At 52.5% G+C, this 13,721-nt stretch overlaps 1 protein-coding gene across 1 annotated transcript in view; it reads left to right on the forward strand.

Moving 5' to 3' along the window:
* RAB40C (RAB40C, member RAS oncogene family) overlaps positions 1-10,812 on the forward strand; it is a 36,644-nt gene extending 25,832 nt beyond the window's left edge. Inside the window, exons 4-6 of the mRNA XM_021529651.4 lie at positions 5,355-5,432; positions 5,827-6,049; positions 7,854-10,812. Of these exons, the coding sequence (XP_021385326.3) occupies positions 5,355-5,432; positions 5,827-6,049; positions 7,854-8,134 (582 nt within the window). The 3' untranslated portion in view covers positions 8,135-10,812. The remainder of the gene's footprint in view (positions 1-5,354; positions 5,433-5,826; positions 6,050-7,853) is intronic.
* Positions 10,813-13,721: the final 2,909 nt, after the last annotated feature.

A 13,721-nucleotide genomic window follows, 5' to 3' on the forward strand; every position in this document is an offset into this window, starting at 1 on the left:
AGGTGTTGAGTTTCCACTTCATCCCCTTCTCTGTTGGGGTCTGATGGGCTAGCAGGTCCTGAGCACATCACTTCAGGGTTTCCTTTTGGGGCACAAGAGGAGCATTTGTGTCTGGGATAGCAGAGCACTGGCCTCCAGGTACTGATGGGGCAGGGGGCGTGTGCAGCCAGTCATGGTGGCTGCAGGGCCAGGTAGGAGAAAGAGGTGGAAACCAAGTAGTGTTGTGCCCTGCAGAGCCAGCTTGGGCAGTCTGGAGCTTGCTGTGCTGCAGAAAGATTTTTATGCAAATTGTCATAGCATGGGGTACAGTGAAAAGTATTTTGTGTGCTTAAAGGTGCTGCGGAATCTTTTTTGCTCTTGGACTCCTGTTCCTTTTCTGCTTGGCTTCTAGGTCTCAGTCATTCCAGCAGAGCTGGCTCGCTGATCTCAGCTGTTTGAGCAGCTGGGACTGTTCTGGCTGCTGTGAGCAGATGCAAACTATACCAAGAGTGAACACAGAGGGGAGAAAGAGCTGTGGTGGTGCTTCCTGATCTAGCCAGGAAGAAGCAGTGTTAGGATTGTTCCTGATGTCCTCATATGCCAGTGATTTAAACTTTCTGAAAATGTGGCTGCCAAACTCTTCCCAGACAGTGTGATAAAATGCTCCCCTCCTGCAGCAAAGCTGCAGCCCTAAAGAAAGGATGGATATTGTTGAGTTCTGCTTAGGCAGGTGGTTTGAGGAGCTACTGTTTATCCTGCTCAGGGCTTCTTAGTATGCAGGAAGGTGATGGATTTTTGGCAGCTCAGCAGACTCAGGTGTAGATTCAGCCCCCCATTATGGCTTTTTTGGTTGCTATAACTACCTCACCTGCCTTGGGTCATTTGGATGGGATTGTCCAGCTGCTGGAGAAGCCTGCCCTGCCTGCCAAAATACCCATCAAAAGCTTGGTGATAAATACCCCCCAATGTTGGGAAGAGGTTTGGCAGCAGGATGTCACTGCCCATGAGCCAAGGTGCAAGGTGCCAGCTGGAAAGCCACGATCAAATGGAGATTTGAAAGAGCAGGCAGGAGACAGAGTGTTCTGGTTCCTGTCAGCACTGGGCCTTCTGTTTAAGGTTTATTTCGTCCTGTGGGACAGAAAATTCACTCTGAGGGGCTCTTCAGCCTTCTTCAGCAACAGCTTTTTTCCATCAGTGGAGAATATCAGCAAGTGACACTTTCCTGGCCACCCTGTCACCTGCATTGGGCTGAGGTCCTTGGCAGTTGTGCAAGTGTTCCTAGCAGCTTCTTGTGTGCTGGAAGCCCCTAAAGCATCTGGGAAGCCTTTTTAGACAAGCCTGCTTTGCACTGAGAGTGTGCAAGCTGGTTTTCTCTTACCTTTAAAAGCTTTATGATTATAAACATAGTCCAAACCTGCTGCAAGCAGGCAGAGATGATATTTCCCCACCACCACCTCAGTTACATGGACAGATCTTTGTGTAAGCTCCTGCTGGAAGCAAATTTGGGTTTTGGCAGAGTAAATGTTCACATGTGCTGCTGGATACAATAACTGCTGGTCTGTCTGTGTTCCTTGTTCACTATGTGAGGCACTCATGTGGAAATTTCTGTCACTGGCTGCTGAGGATTTTGCCAATCTCAGTAGTGTGGAACAAAACCAGAGTGGGAATGAACTCTGAAAATTCAACTGTGAAAAGACCCCAGATGGATCTGGGGATGAGTCCAGTCAGCTTCTACCTACACAGAAGCTGTAGACAGACTAAAGAGGAAAAGAAGGAAGGCTGTTTGAGGGTTGTGAGGGATCCAGGTCTCCTTGGTCTGAGAAGCTGAGCGTGGAGCTTTGCACTCCCTACTGTGGGAACCTGGGGTACATAATGGTACAAAAGGGCTTTGTGAAACTAAAAGTTGAAAGCTGTGGAGATAATAGGGTGTTGACAACCATCTAAGCACTTAGAGAACAAATTAGGCTGCAAATGGGAAGCTGTTCATTTGTTGAGTTGAGGAAATTAAAATTCTGTGCATGTTATTCCAAAGGAGACTTTAAAAAAGCCTGACAGATCTTACTTGGAACTGTCTGCAGAGCTGGAGCCAGCTCCCTCCCTGTGCATGGCTGAGTGCTGTTCTCTCTGGGGCAGAAATGGCAATGACAGAGTGGATTTGGGATGTGTGCTCTGGAGATGTGGTGTCTGCAGCATGCCAGTGCTACTTGGAAGCAGTGTGAGGTTATCTGGCAGCACCAGGAGCTGGCCAGGGGTTGAGCAGCCTTCTCCCTGCCCCTGCTGAGCCTCAGCAAAGCTGGGCTCCATACCCAGCTGGGCAGGACGGGGATGGAGCAAGGGCAGCTTGGCCTCGGTGTCTTCTGACCTTTGAGAAGCTTTCCTGGACAATCTAAACGTGTGCTGGAGCTGTGGTGTGGCTTGGAGGCTCAGTTGGCAGACAGAGGGTCATATTTTGCATTTAGAAATCATGGTCTTGACCTTCCACCCTGCTGAAAACATTAGGGGTGTGTTTTTGCTGAAGTTTTCTCCTTATTCTGTTCAAAGAAGATCCAGGCAGAAGCTGCCAGCAAGCTTAAAAACTCTCTCCTCCTCAGGCATATTCCTGGCAAAAATAATCATCACAAACTAGGTTTTGGGTCTATTTTTCTTGGCCGAAGGAACTTATCAATCCAGAAATGAAGCAAGTAGACTTTATTTATCTTGCTAGCCATTTGTGTTGGAAGGGACTCATCAAACCCTCTCTTTGTTATTTCCTGACTCTCACTAATTCTCGCACACAGCTTTGGAAGCTGGAGATCAAAACAAATAGAGAAAAAATTAAAAGAAAGCTCAGAGTCTTTTTTTTTTTTTTTTTTTTCAATATGCAATTAAAATGTGATGTATCCTGCTAGGAGGTATTTCCAGATTGGGTCCTTGAGAAGCAGTGTCTTTGCTTTTGTGGGATTTTTTAATTATGGAAAATCATTACTTCCTTCTTATTTTTCCTCTCTAAATCTAGGAGAAAATGATCCTTTTCTCCTCCAAAACAGAAACAGCCTCCATTTCTTTTGATTATGAAGTTTTTGGACTGTCCTAGAAATGAGACTACAAAAAATTATGGATTCTAGGTAGGAGCTTTAGACTTCCCTTGAAGGAAACTGAAGATGCTTCCCCCACCCCACAGATGCTTCTGCCAATATGTAAACTCACCTTCAGGTCCTCAAATTCAGACTTTGAAGGGTTTGCTCTTTGTATTGGGCTGTCAAACATGAAGCCAACCCACCTGGCTTGCCTTTTGTGCCCTCTGCCCTTCTATTTTTGTGCATTTGAGCCTTTCTGTGAGGTACAAATGCAGATGTGTAGATGTTGGAGGGCCAGCGAGGACAGAAAAAACAAACTTCACCTGGCGAGTGAGGTGGAAGCAGTGGGCAGTGAGGCTGGGGGTACAGCTCAAGAATCAGAATTGTTCTACAAGGAAGAATCTGAGTTGTTATTAAATTATAAAATTGGTCAAGCTTTGAGAGCTGCTTATTCCAGAAGACCTGAGAGGAAGGCAGACGAGGTCAAGGCACACCCAGTGCATTCCAAGAATGGCTGCTGTGCCATGAGGGGGGAGCAGTGCTAGTGCCAGCTCCAGATGGGACTTTATTATGAGGTTTCAGGTGCCTCTGTGGCACAGATGCCAGTTTATCATTCCTGTGTGCTCCACATTTCATGTTAATTAATTTTTTTTTTTTGTAAATTTGAGGTATATCATACACAAAGCTTCTGCACAGGCTTCTCAGGGGCTGGCAGCAGCAAGGACTGTAAAGCTGGGGTTTGGGAGGACTGGGTAACTTGTGTTTCCCATCTGTGTAGCACACCTTCCATTTCAGCAGGCAAAGGAACAATTCCAGAGGTAGATGAGGGTGCTTCATGGTCTGACCAGGGCAGATGCTGGGAGTGTCTCAGCTCTCTCCTTCCCTGTGCTCCATCCAGGCCTCTCATAGGAGGACTGGGCTGAAAGCTGAGACCTTCCTCTGCCTATTTAAGATCTCTGCTTATGCTGGTGCTTTGCTATAGGGGATGGCTGTTCCTGGAGGATACCCCTGATTCAGGCAAGGCTGATTCTGCAGAACCTGGTGCTCAATGGTCTGGTTTGGTTTGCCCTTAGTCTTGCTGCTGCTGGATTCCCTTTCATCCAGCACTGGCTTCCCAGCTGGGTTCCTCCTCTGTCAGCACAGCATCATCTCCTTCTCCCTAGTTCCCATTCAGGCATCTTGTACTGTGATTCTGCCAAGTCAGCTTGGAGTGCCTGTTGTCAGTTGGAATGTCCTTGATTGCAAAGAAGAGTGACAAGAAGTCAGAAAAATAATGGGAAGGCTACTGAAAGGCTCTGCTGAGGACAATTCCATAAATGCTGCTTGTGCCCAGCTTGTACTGAGCAGCAGCTCCTGCCTTGTGTGCCTGCAGGGCCAGGCACAGCCTACTTTCCTTGTGTCTGTCCTCAGAAATACTCAGATTCAAGAAAAGCTCACTTGCTGGGAGATGCTGTGAACCTGAGTGGTGGCCAACAGTCTGGCCATGCTCCTGGGTCCTGCCAGCCTGGCTTGGGGTGAGGTGGAGACTCCTCAGAGCTGCTCCTTGTCTTTCCTGCCTTGAGTCATGCCTGTGTTGCTGCCAGCACCATATGCTGCACCTCAGGAGGTGACTGGGAAGCAAGTCATGGGTGTGGGTGGTGTTCAGGGACAGTGGATGTGAGCCTGAGGATGCTGTAGGTACCTCTGGCCTGAAGAAAGCCAGGCACCAGATTCTCTGCCAGTGTGGCAGTGACAGTGAGAGACACCTTCAGCAAAGTCTGGATGGATCCAAGTCCTGACAGCTCAGTCTGTGGAGATCCTGTGGTGCTTATCGGCATTATTCATCTTCTTCCTTGTCAGCAAAGGGCTCACAGTGACACAGGTTCTGGAGAAGAGGGGTGTGCTTGAAAATTCCTTCCTCTCCTGCTGCCACCTCACCACTGACTGCAGCTGTTCTGTGTAAGGGGATAGAAAAAAAGGTGTGTTTGTACCTCAGCAAGTTTGTCTCAGAGTTATGACAGGAGAAGGGTGTGTTTTGCTCCTCCAGATATAGCCACCAAGGCAGTTCATCCTCCTGTGTAGAGACTGCAGCTTTGGAAATTATTTGGGGGATACCAGAGCCAAAGCAGGAGTAAAACCTTCCCTAATCACCTGGGACTGCATTAGCACAGCCCTGTTGTCTCAATTTTTGCCGTATCATCACACAAACGGTGTGGCTGGGGCAATGTTCTGTCCCTTTGCTTCTTGGTTTCTGCACATGGGGGTCTGTCAGGGGTGTCCTGCCCCTTTTATGTTGCCTGCTATGAAACTTTCTGATTGCTTCTGATTGTCTTCCACCAGGGAATTCTCTTGGTGTACGACATCACTAATCGCTGGTCCTTTGATGGGATAGACCGATGGATAAAGGAAATAGATGAGGTAAGTGAATGGAGGAACATGTGCAAAGATCTAGAGCAGAGACATGGGGAGGTGTCACCCAAGGTGTTGCCTGATACGGGCACAGGAACAGCTCTGCGGTGGAGGGGACTTGATGGCAGTGCAGTCATGGAGCTAAGCAACAAGTGTCTGCCCTCCACCTCTGTGTAAATCTGAAGTAGTAGGAAATGGCTCAGGAATGGTCAAGAAAGACAGGGAAGTTCCCTCATAAATTAATGGACCGGGAGGTGACAAATTAGTTGTCCCCACCACACAGAGGTGCTGCTGGGCAGTCTCGGCCACAGAGCAGCTTCTACTTCTTTTCCCTTCACTGCTATCACAGCTAAGCATAATGCTGGGTCTAGCCATGATTTCTTCACTTCTTTCCTTGTTCCAGCACGCTCCAGGTGTCCCTCGGATCCTGGTGGGAAACAGGCTGCACCTGGCCTTCAAGCGGCAGGTGCCAACGGAGCAGGCGCGTGCCTACGCCGAGAAGAACTGCATGACCTTCTTCGAGGTGAGCCCCCTGTGCAACTTCAATGTCATCGAGTCCTTCACGGAGCTGTCCCGCATCGTCCTCATGCGGCACGGCATGGAGAAGATCTGGAGACCCAACCGAGGTCAGTGGGCAGGATGGTGCTCTGGGTGGGAAGTTTGGGCTCGCGTGGAGCCGTGGGGCCGTGGCTGCCCAGGTGGGAGGTGTGGAGCTGTGGGAGCTGCATCCACCAGACGTGGAGAAATGCCTTGGGCCAGACAAGCTGAAGCTGAGCCAGGTGCTGCCTGTGCTGGCATAGGGATGGGCAGCTCCAGAAAGCAGTTCAGCATGTCAGGGACCTGAAGCGCTCTAGGGCATCCTCCGCCTTTCCACTTACTCTGCATGAGGCTGAGGGCAAATAAGCTCCCATGTTGCAAGTACTTCAATCAAACGACTATGTGGGATAAATCCAAGTGTAAGCACCTCACTCCTTGCCCTTGCCTCAGCCTGTCTTCATTTTGGAGGGAAGCAGAGTGTGCCCAAGGAGCTGAAAGGGACTAAATCTCATCCCTGCTGTCAGTATGCTGCAGTGGGCTGGGTTATTCCATATATCCAGGCATGTATGCCACAGGGAGGGAAACCACAAGCAGATTCCATGTTACGTCTCAGCCTGTTGAGTTTGAAGCAGAATAATCACACTTCCCACATTATTCCTGGCTGGAGGTAGCAGTGTGTCCCACTGCAATCTGAGCAGCAGCAGATTCGTGTTCCTGGGGTGACCTGCTCATATGGACCTTCAGCCCCTGCTCACCGGGTTGGGAAAATCCTGTTTGCCAGCCCCAGTCACCAGATTTTCTACCTGAGCTCCTGTCCTCAACCTGGCTGCTGTGCCATGGTCTGCAGGTCACAGAGGGATGGTGGGCAGGGACTGGGCTGAATGCACAGACCTTTCCTGAATCTTTTCCCTAGGATTTGTGACTGCAGACTTGCCTGCTTGGGAATAGAAAGGGCAAAAGGAAACGGCCTCAAATTGTGCCAGAGGAGGTTTAGATTAGAGATTAGGGGAAATTTCCTCACCAAAAAAGGTGGTCAGGCACTTAAACAGGCTGCCCAGGGCAGCGGTGGAGTCACCATGCCTGGAAGCGTTCAAAAAAAATGCAGACGTGGCACTTGGGGACGTGGTTTATTGGAGGCATTGGCAGTGCTGGGGGAATGGTTGGACTCGATGGTCTTAGAAGGTCTTTCTAACTAAAATGGTTCTGTGATTCCACGAACGGGGGCTCCCTAGCAGGGAGTGGGGATCTGCCTGCTCGGGAATGGCAGCGTGGCTTTGGCAGCAGGCAGGAAGATAACGAGTGCCCTCGTGTGGCCCCCGCCTGGGAATTCCCCGGCAAGGAGAGGGACTTCCCAAGGCAAGCTCACATGGTGCAGGCTGAGCTGGGAGGATGCTGGGAAACTGGAACGGGCAGAGTGGTGTTCTGGCTGTTTTGGCTTGTGGTATCTCTGTGACCTGGAGGCTCTACAGAGAGCTGCTCCCTGAGCAGATCCCAGCTGTCGCTTCCCTGTTTCAGGATTTGCTGACACTGTTGCCTCTTTCTCAGGCATGTCCTGGTTGCAGAGGAGGGGTTGAGAAGTCAAGTGTCTGTCAGGAATGTGAGCCAGGCCCTGCCAGCCCTGGGTGCTGAGCAGAGCAGGGCTGGCAGTGCCTAACCCTGTGTTCACACCAAAGCTGGTGTCTGGCAAAGCACAAGCCTCCAACAGCAAAGCTCACCTTGATTTCCCAAGCTCCTCTCCTAAATACCCTGCTCCCTGCTCCCAGCTCCTGTGCAATCATTATTGACATATCTCCCTGAGGAGCTGGAGCTGTGCAGTGTAAGGAATAGCTGTGGGGGAAGGGGCAGCCCAGGAGACCTCCTGGCCCTTGACTGTGCGGTCCTTTCTCCCCACAGTGTTCAGCTTACAGGACCTGTGCTGCCGAGCCATCGTGTCCTGCACCCCGGTGCACCTCATCGACAAGCTCCCCTTGCCCGTCACCATCAAGAGCCACCTGAAATCCTTCTCCATGGCCAACGGGATGAACGCCGTGATGATGCACGGCCGCTCCTATTCCCTGGCCAGCAGCGGGGGCGGGAGCAGCAGCAAAGGGAACAGCTTGAAGAGATCCAAATCCATCCGGCCGCCCCAGAGCCCCCCACAGAACTGCTCACGCAACAACTGCAAGATCTCTTAGCAGGATGGGCAGCCTGAGCTTCTGTCGGATCCACACCCACCCGCCCGTGTACAGCTGTTTGCACACTGAACCCTTTTCCACTGGATCCTTTCAGATGGGCCACGGTTGCTTTTCCAATGGCACGCACAAGCGTTAGGAATGTGCTCACGTTTTGGCTTGGCATAGGAAGAAGCATGGTGCCGGCTGGATCCCACAGTGCTGGCGGGGAGAGGATCTGCCAAGTGACCCTCCAAGAATGCTTTGGGCTTTGCCTCTAGGCCTGGGGTGGAAAATTCAGCAGCTGCCGGGTTAGGGAGGGGGGAAGGGGAAAAAAAGCTCATCCAGTCTCAATGGAGCAATGGATTTAATGGAAGATTGAGAGGCTTAAGGGAGTAGGCAAGGAGAGTCTGTGCTGCAACTTTAACTCTTGGCCTCCTGAACAGATTGCTGATGAAATAGTGATCATTGGATGTAGACAAAAAGAAACAGGGACAGGGGACTAATGACAGTTTTCACCAGGATGTTAACCTGCTGTTGCCAAAAAAGAAAAAAAGGCAAGAGTTGGCCAATTGGAAAGGGGAAGGCAGTGCTCCGTTCGATGCCTTCACTTATTTATGTAAATATTATACATATATATAAATATGTCTTGTTTTTTAAGGGTTTTTTTAAGAAGCAGTCAGGGAAAATTTTATGCAGCCATGTAAATACAAGCACTGGATTGACTTTCCCAGTGTCAGCAAAGGGGACAAGTGGAGGATTTTCCAATGAAAACACATAAATGCTTTAAGAGACTTTCCCTCACCTCTGGGCTCGTGCTGGTGTTTTTGAATACTACATGTGCAGAAGGAAAGGACAATTGGTGTGGAACATGCCCCAAGCTGCTCTATTCCTATCATTCCCTAGAACGTGAGTGCTGAAGGCAGGGTGGGATGGTAGTGCATGGAGAAGCAGAGCGGCGAGGCCAGGGTCCTGAGGGGTTGGAGTGTTTTGGCAGGCAGGAGGAAGAGGCAGCTCTGGAGTGAGACTGAGGCCTTGCTCACTTTGTGCTTTCTCATAGGGGATTTGGGAGCAGGGGGTGGAAGCATTGTGCCTAAAGCAGAGGAAAAATGCTGAATTTTGTCCCTTATTGTTGCAAAGTCTCATCCATCGCTTTTAGTGCCCTTCATCCATGACAGTACATGTGACAGCTCCTAGATCCTCTAGATCCTGGCTGCTTCCAGCTTTGCTTTCCCAAAGATGCTGCCTGAGCTCATGCTGCTGTGGCTCCTCCTGGATGAAAGTGGGGAAGGACAGATGTGGCTTTTCCCACTGGAGCATGAAGGAGCAGGGACTGGGAAGGTGGAAGGTTGGGGCGGGGAAATGGCAATCTCCAGATCCCTCAGTGGCAAAATCACTTGGCTCTTGGAGCAATCCCAGGAGATTGGGAGTGCAAACTGCTTTGCTTCATGGGATGGCTCCTGGATCTTGGAGGGGCAATAGCTTGGGATGGATCTTCTGTCAAGCAAGTGCACCTGCCTCTCTGGCTTTGTTCCACAGCTGACCTGTGCTGGAATCACCTGCAAACTGAGAAATAGCACCCAGCCCTTATCCCAAAAGCTAAGGGAGCATGGCAGTGGGGCTGGGCTATGGTGGCGGGTTCTCATAGTGTGTAGGCTGTGAGAGTAGCGTGGTAGCAGGTGAAGTGTACAGTGCTGCCATCTCCTCCTGGGATCAGCTTGCTCTGCTCTCCCTTTCCAGGCAGCCCTGGGGCACTGCATGGGCAGAATGAAGCCGCTGCAGCTCCTGCATGGCCGACGGACCCGCTGTGTCCAGGCAGCAGGGACAGGAGGGACGCGTCCCCCCGTGGGGACATCGCTTCCCTTGCTCCCAAGCCGACCTGGGAGGTGCCAGAGGCTTCCCCCTCCCCTCCCTGCAGAGCACAGCATGGGCAGGTCTCTTGGCTCGGCTCTCTCATGCTTTATCACCCAGCTCAAGTGAGCGAGGACAGAATTAAACCCCAGGCAGGTGGAGGGGAAGAGGAATCCTTTGAAGGGGTGCTTTGGCTCAAGAGCAAAGCCACAGTCGGGCCATCCCGGTGGCACGAAGGCCAGGGGATTTGGAGAACCTGTCTGGGTGGCTGGCACCTGTTTCCCATCATTTAACACACAGCAGAAGACAATCTCTGGCTCAGCAGCACGGGGATATACAGCCAACAGGTGACCGGCACCGCCAAGGGCGGCTCCTCCCAGGAATCACCCCGGGCCCGGCGCCGGTGTGCGGGACCACGAGGGATAAAGGGATCCTTCCCGAAATCACCAAGCTGCTGCACGTCTCAAAACTCGCTGTACCTCTGCTTTGGTTTGCCTGTGCCACGTGTGCCACCTCCCCATGCTGTTTCCCTGTGGCTGGTTTAGGTTTTGTCACCCTGTAAAGTCTCACAGATCCTGTCTGGAGTGGGGATGGAAGATTTCCCTGGAGTGATTGCCCAGCAACAAACTTTTTTTATTTTTTAATTTAAAAGGAAAAGATTCTTGTGTCTGATGTCAACACTAGTCTGTAGCTGCTCTCCAACACTTGTACCATTCCTGAGTTGGGTTTTTTTGGACTATCCTTTTATTTTTTTATTCCTTTGTACAGTCAGTGTTGTTTAACTGATTCTACATGGTTTTGTTTTGTATAAATTAAAGTCTTTTTGTTTGTTTTGAACTACCAGTTGAAAAGAGGAGACGTATCCGCTTTTTTGTGGGCTGGGAAGAGGTTGAGGGGAAAAAGGTGGTGGTTTTGCCCATGCCTCGGGATTTGGGACTGTTTGTGGTACAGGTGTATATTCCCATTTCCAGGTCATCCACAAAATAACTTCAGTTACATTTTCTGTGGAGCCTTTTTTGTAGATGTAGAAGATAAATCTGTTCTTGATTCTCACACTGATTTGGGCTAGTGGAGCCCTAAGAAAACACACACAAACTCATCTCCAACAGGGCTGGTCCCATGGGTGGCTGGAAGAAGCCACGCTCCCCAGCAGTCCCTGCTCTACGGGCACAGGACAAGTACAGCAAACCCTAAATCCCTCTTTGGGTCTGGGTGATCCTGAAGGAGCAGCAAGTGCTGTGGCAGCCCAGACTGGAGCGAGCTGGAAGCCGTCCTGGGACAAATGGGACTGAAAGGGAGAGGATGCTGCAGGGAGCGCAGAGCTCCAGTGTCACACCAGAGTGGCCTTTGGAGGTAGCAGGAGCCCCAGAGAAGGGGGATTTGATCCTAGGGTGGAGGGAGACTTCTTGTCTGATCCCCTTCTCCCAGCCCGCCCCCCTTTGACCTCCCTTTTCCCCTGCCTTCTCACTTCCCTAGGATCAGATTTTCCACTTCGTACCAGACTGGCCACGCTTGTTTTAACAGCTTAAGTAGTAATTGCTGGGGCTGGGAGGGGGCAGGGGGAAATGAGATCGTGTCTGCAGCCTGGAAAACCCTGGAGCTAAGGTGAAAGCCTGGTCAGGGAAGAGTCACACAGCCCTTTTTTCCCCTCTCTTACTTCAGGGGGTTTTGGAAGTGTCTGTTCCCTCTCCCAGGGCTGAAACAAAGGCTGTGTGTGGTTTCAGGTGGGGTCGGGACAGCCGGAGCCCATTACGGCGGAGCAGCGGGGGCTGCGGGGCTGCAGCTGTCTGCTTGGGAAGAGCCGGGCAGGAAAACACTGCGCGCCCTGCGAAGGCTGGGACAGCTTCAAGGCTCTCTGCTCCTCTGAGAAAGGAGGGAGCAGGTTGCTCTGGGATGATGCAGCTCTTCGGTCACTATGTTCCTCTGCACCCACCTTTCTCATGTGAGGTTTCTTGGATTGGTCCCACATAGCCTGGGAAGAGGTGGTGACCTTCATGCAACTGCAAGATGCTTGAAAATGCGAGTGCAGCTGCCCGCGGGTGCATTGAAGGGGCAGGAGCCCATAGGGTGTAGCAGGTTCTGGGAGCAGGGACACGTGCATGGCACCCTTCCCTTCAAGACATGTTGCTGAGCCGCCTCCTTGTCTTGGAGGGAGGAGATGAACTGTAAAACCCTCATCTACGTCTGGGATCTTTGAAAGTGACCCAAAGACATGAGTACGAGCAGAAGTTGGGCTCCAGGTCTTGTTTCCCCTTCTCTCCTGCAGCAAGCTCCCTGGAAGGGCCCTGGGACACCCCAAAGTGGCCCTATGCCTCTGGGCTGCATCCCTGGGGACCAAGGGGCCGTGCATCTGCCACATTGCTTCCCAGCTGGAGTTTGTGGGTTTGTGGATCAGGGATCTCCAGGCAGCGGGAGCCTGGGGCCAGTTGGGTCGGTCTGGGGCTGCCAGGGCAGGCAGGGTACAGGCCCTGGCAGCTCCTGGCTGGGCTATCCTGATGCAATTCCCTGTTTGCAGAATATCAGCCTCCCCATGAGTGTCAGCATCTGCAGCTGGATGGACCCTTGGGTGCCTGCTTGGCTGTGGAACGGGACTCAGGGCACAGCCATGGGACACACTCCAGCCCTCCCCATGCATGGTCATGGCCAGCTGGTGACAGTCTTGACTGTGCTTTGGGGCTTTGGGCCCCGGGGTGCCTGGCCTGGGCAGGGAAGGGGCAGGGGTGGCTGATCACAGCACTGTGTCTGTGCTACTGCCTGGAGGTCACCGTGCCAGAGCATTGTGGTTGCACCCTGCTCACACCAGCGTGGGGATGTTGAGGGTCCCCCAAATCACCTGGTCTGGGGCAAAAGGGCTTCCACAAGGAGCTACAGACTGGAGGAGCACCAAACCATTACACATGAAAGCAGCTCTGGAGTGGGGGTGGGTTATATCCCCCCACCCCACCCCCCAAAAAAAAAAAAAAAACCAAAAGGAAAGAAAGGGCTCCCACTTTTTTTTGTCCCTTCCACCATGTGCTCCCCAACAGGGGAGACTGGAGGTACTGAGCTGCTCGCTGGGGCCAAACACCCTCGGATTTGCTGTTTCACAGGGGCTGCAAACCCCCCTCAGGGCTGAGGCTCTCACCAGAGCCAGAAGAGTTAATGCTCCCAAAATGCCATGAAATGTTCCTGCTGCAGGTCAGTCTCCATCGGGGATTAGGGGGATCTGGCCGGGGAGCCGAGGCCGGCTCCTGCCAGCTCTGGGCTGGTGCGAGACCTACTGGTTGAGCCCAAGCACAATGTGCCGGGATCTGGCGTGGCTCAGGAAACATCCTGGCTGTAAATCATTGGGGAGGAAGGGCTGGGAGCCCCGGGAGGCTGGGGGAGCCCCTCCAGGGGGGCTGGGTGGGCGCCCACCCCGCCAGGCGAGACACGGTCCTGTGCCGGCAGCCCGGCGCTCGTGGGATGCGGGCTGGAAAGAGGGCTGGGGCCGTGCCGCTGTCCCGCTGCCGGCACCCTGGGCACGGTGAGTGCCCAGAGATGCGCCGCGGGGTGCGGGACGCCCGGGCCAGCCGGGTCCCGGCCGCCCGCAGCGTGGCCTCCGTGGGCTCCGCGTACCTCCCGCGGGCCGCCCCGTCCGAGGGGACCGCAGGCTCCGGCTGTTTTCTCATTCTGCAGGAATTCGGCTCCGTGGGCCGGACGGGTTTTTGTGTGCGACCCCCCGCCGCCCCCCCCTTTCCACTCTCCCTCTTTGGAGACTTTCTGCATTCTGCCTTTGATC

Source organism: Lonchura striata, chromosome 14, assembly GCF_050655825.1.
Source record: "Lonchura striata isolate lonStrDom1 chromosome 14, ASM5065582v1, whole genome shotgun sequence".
Taxonomy (NCBI): domain Eukaryota; kingdom Metazoa; phylum Chordata; class Aves; order Passeriformes; family Estrildidae; genus Lonchura; species Lonchura striata.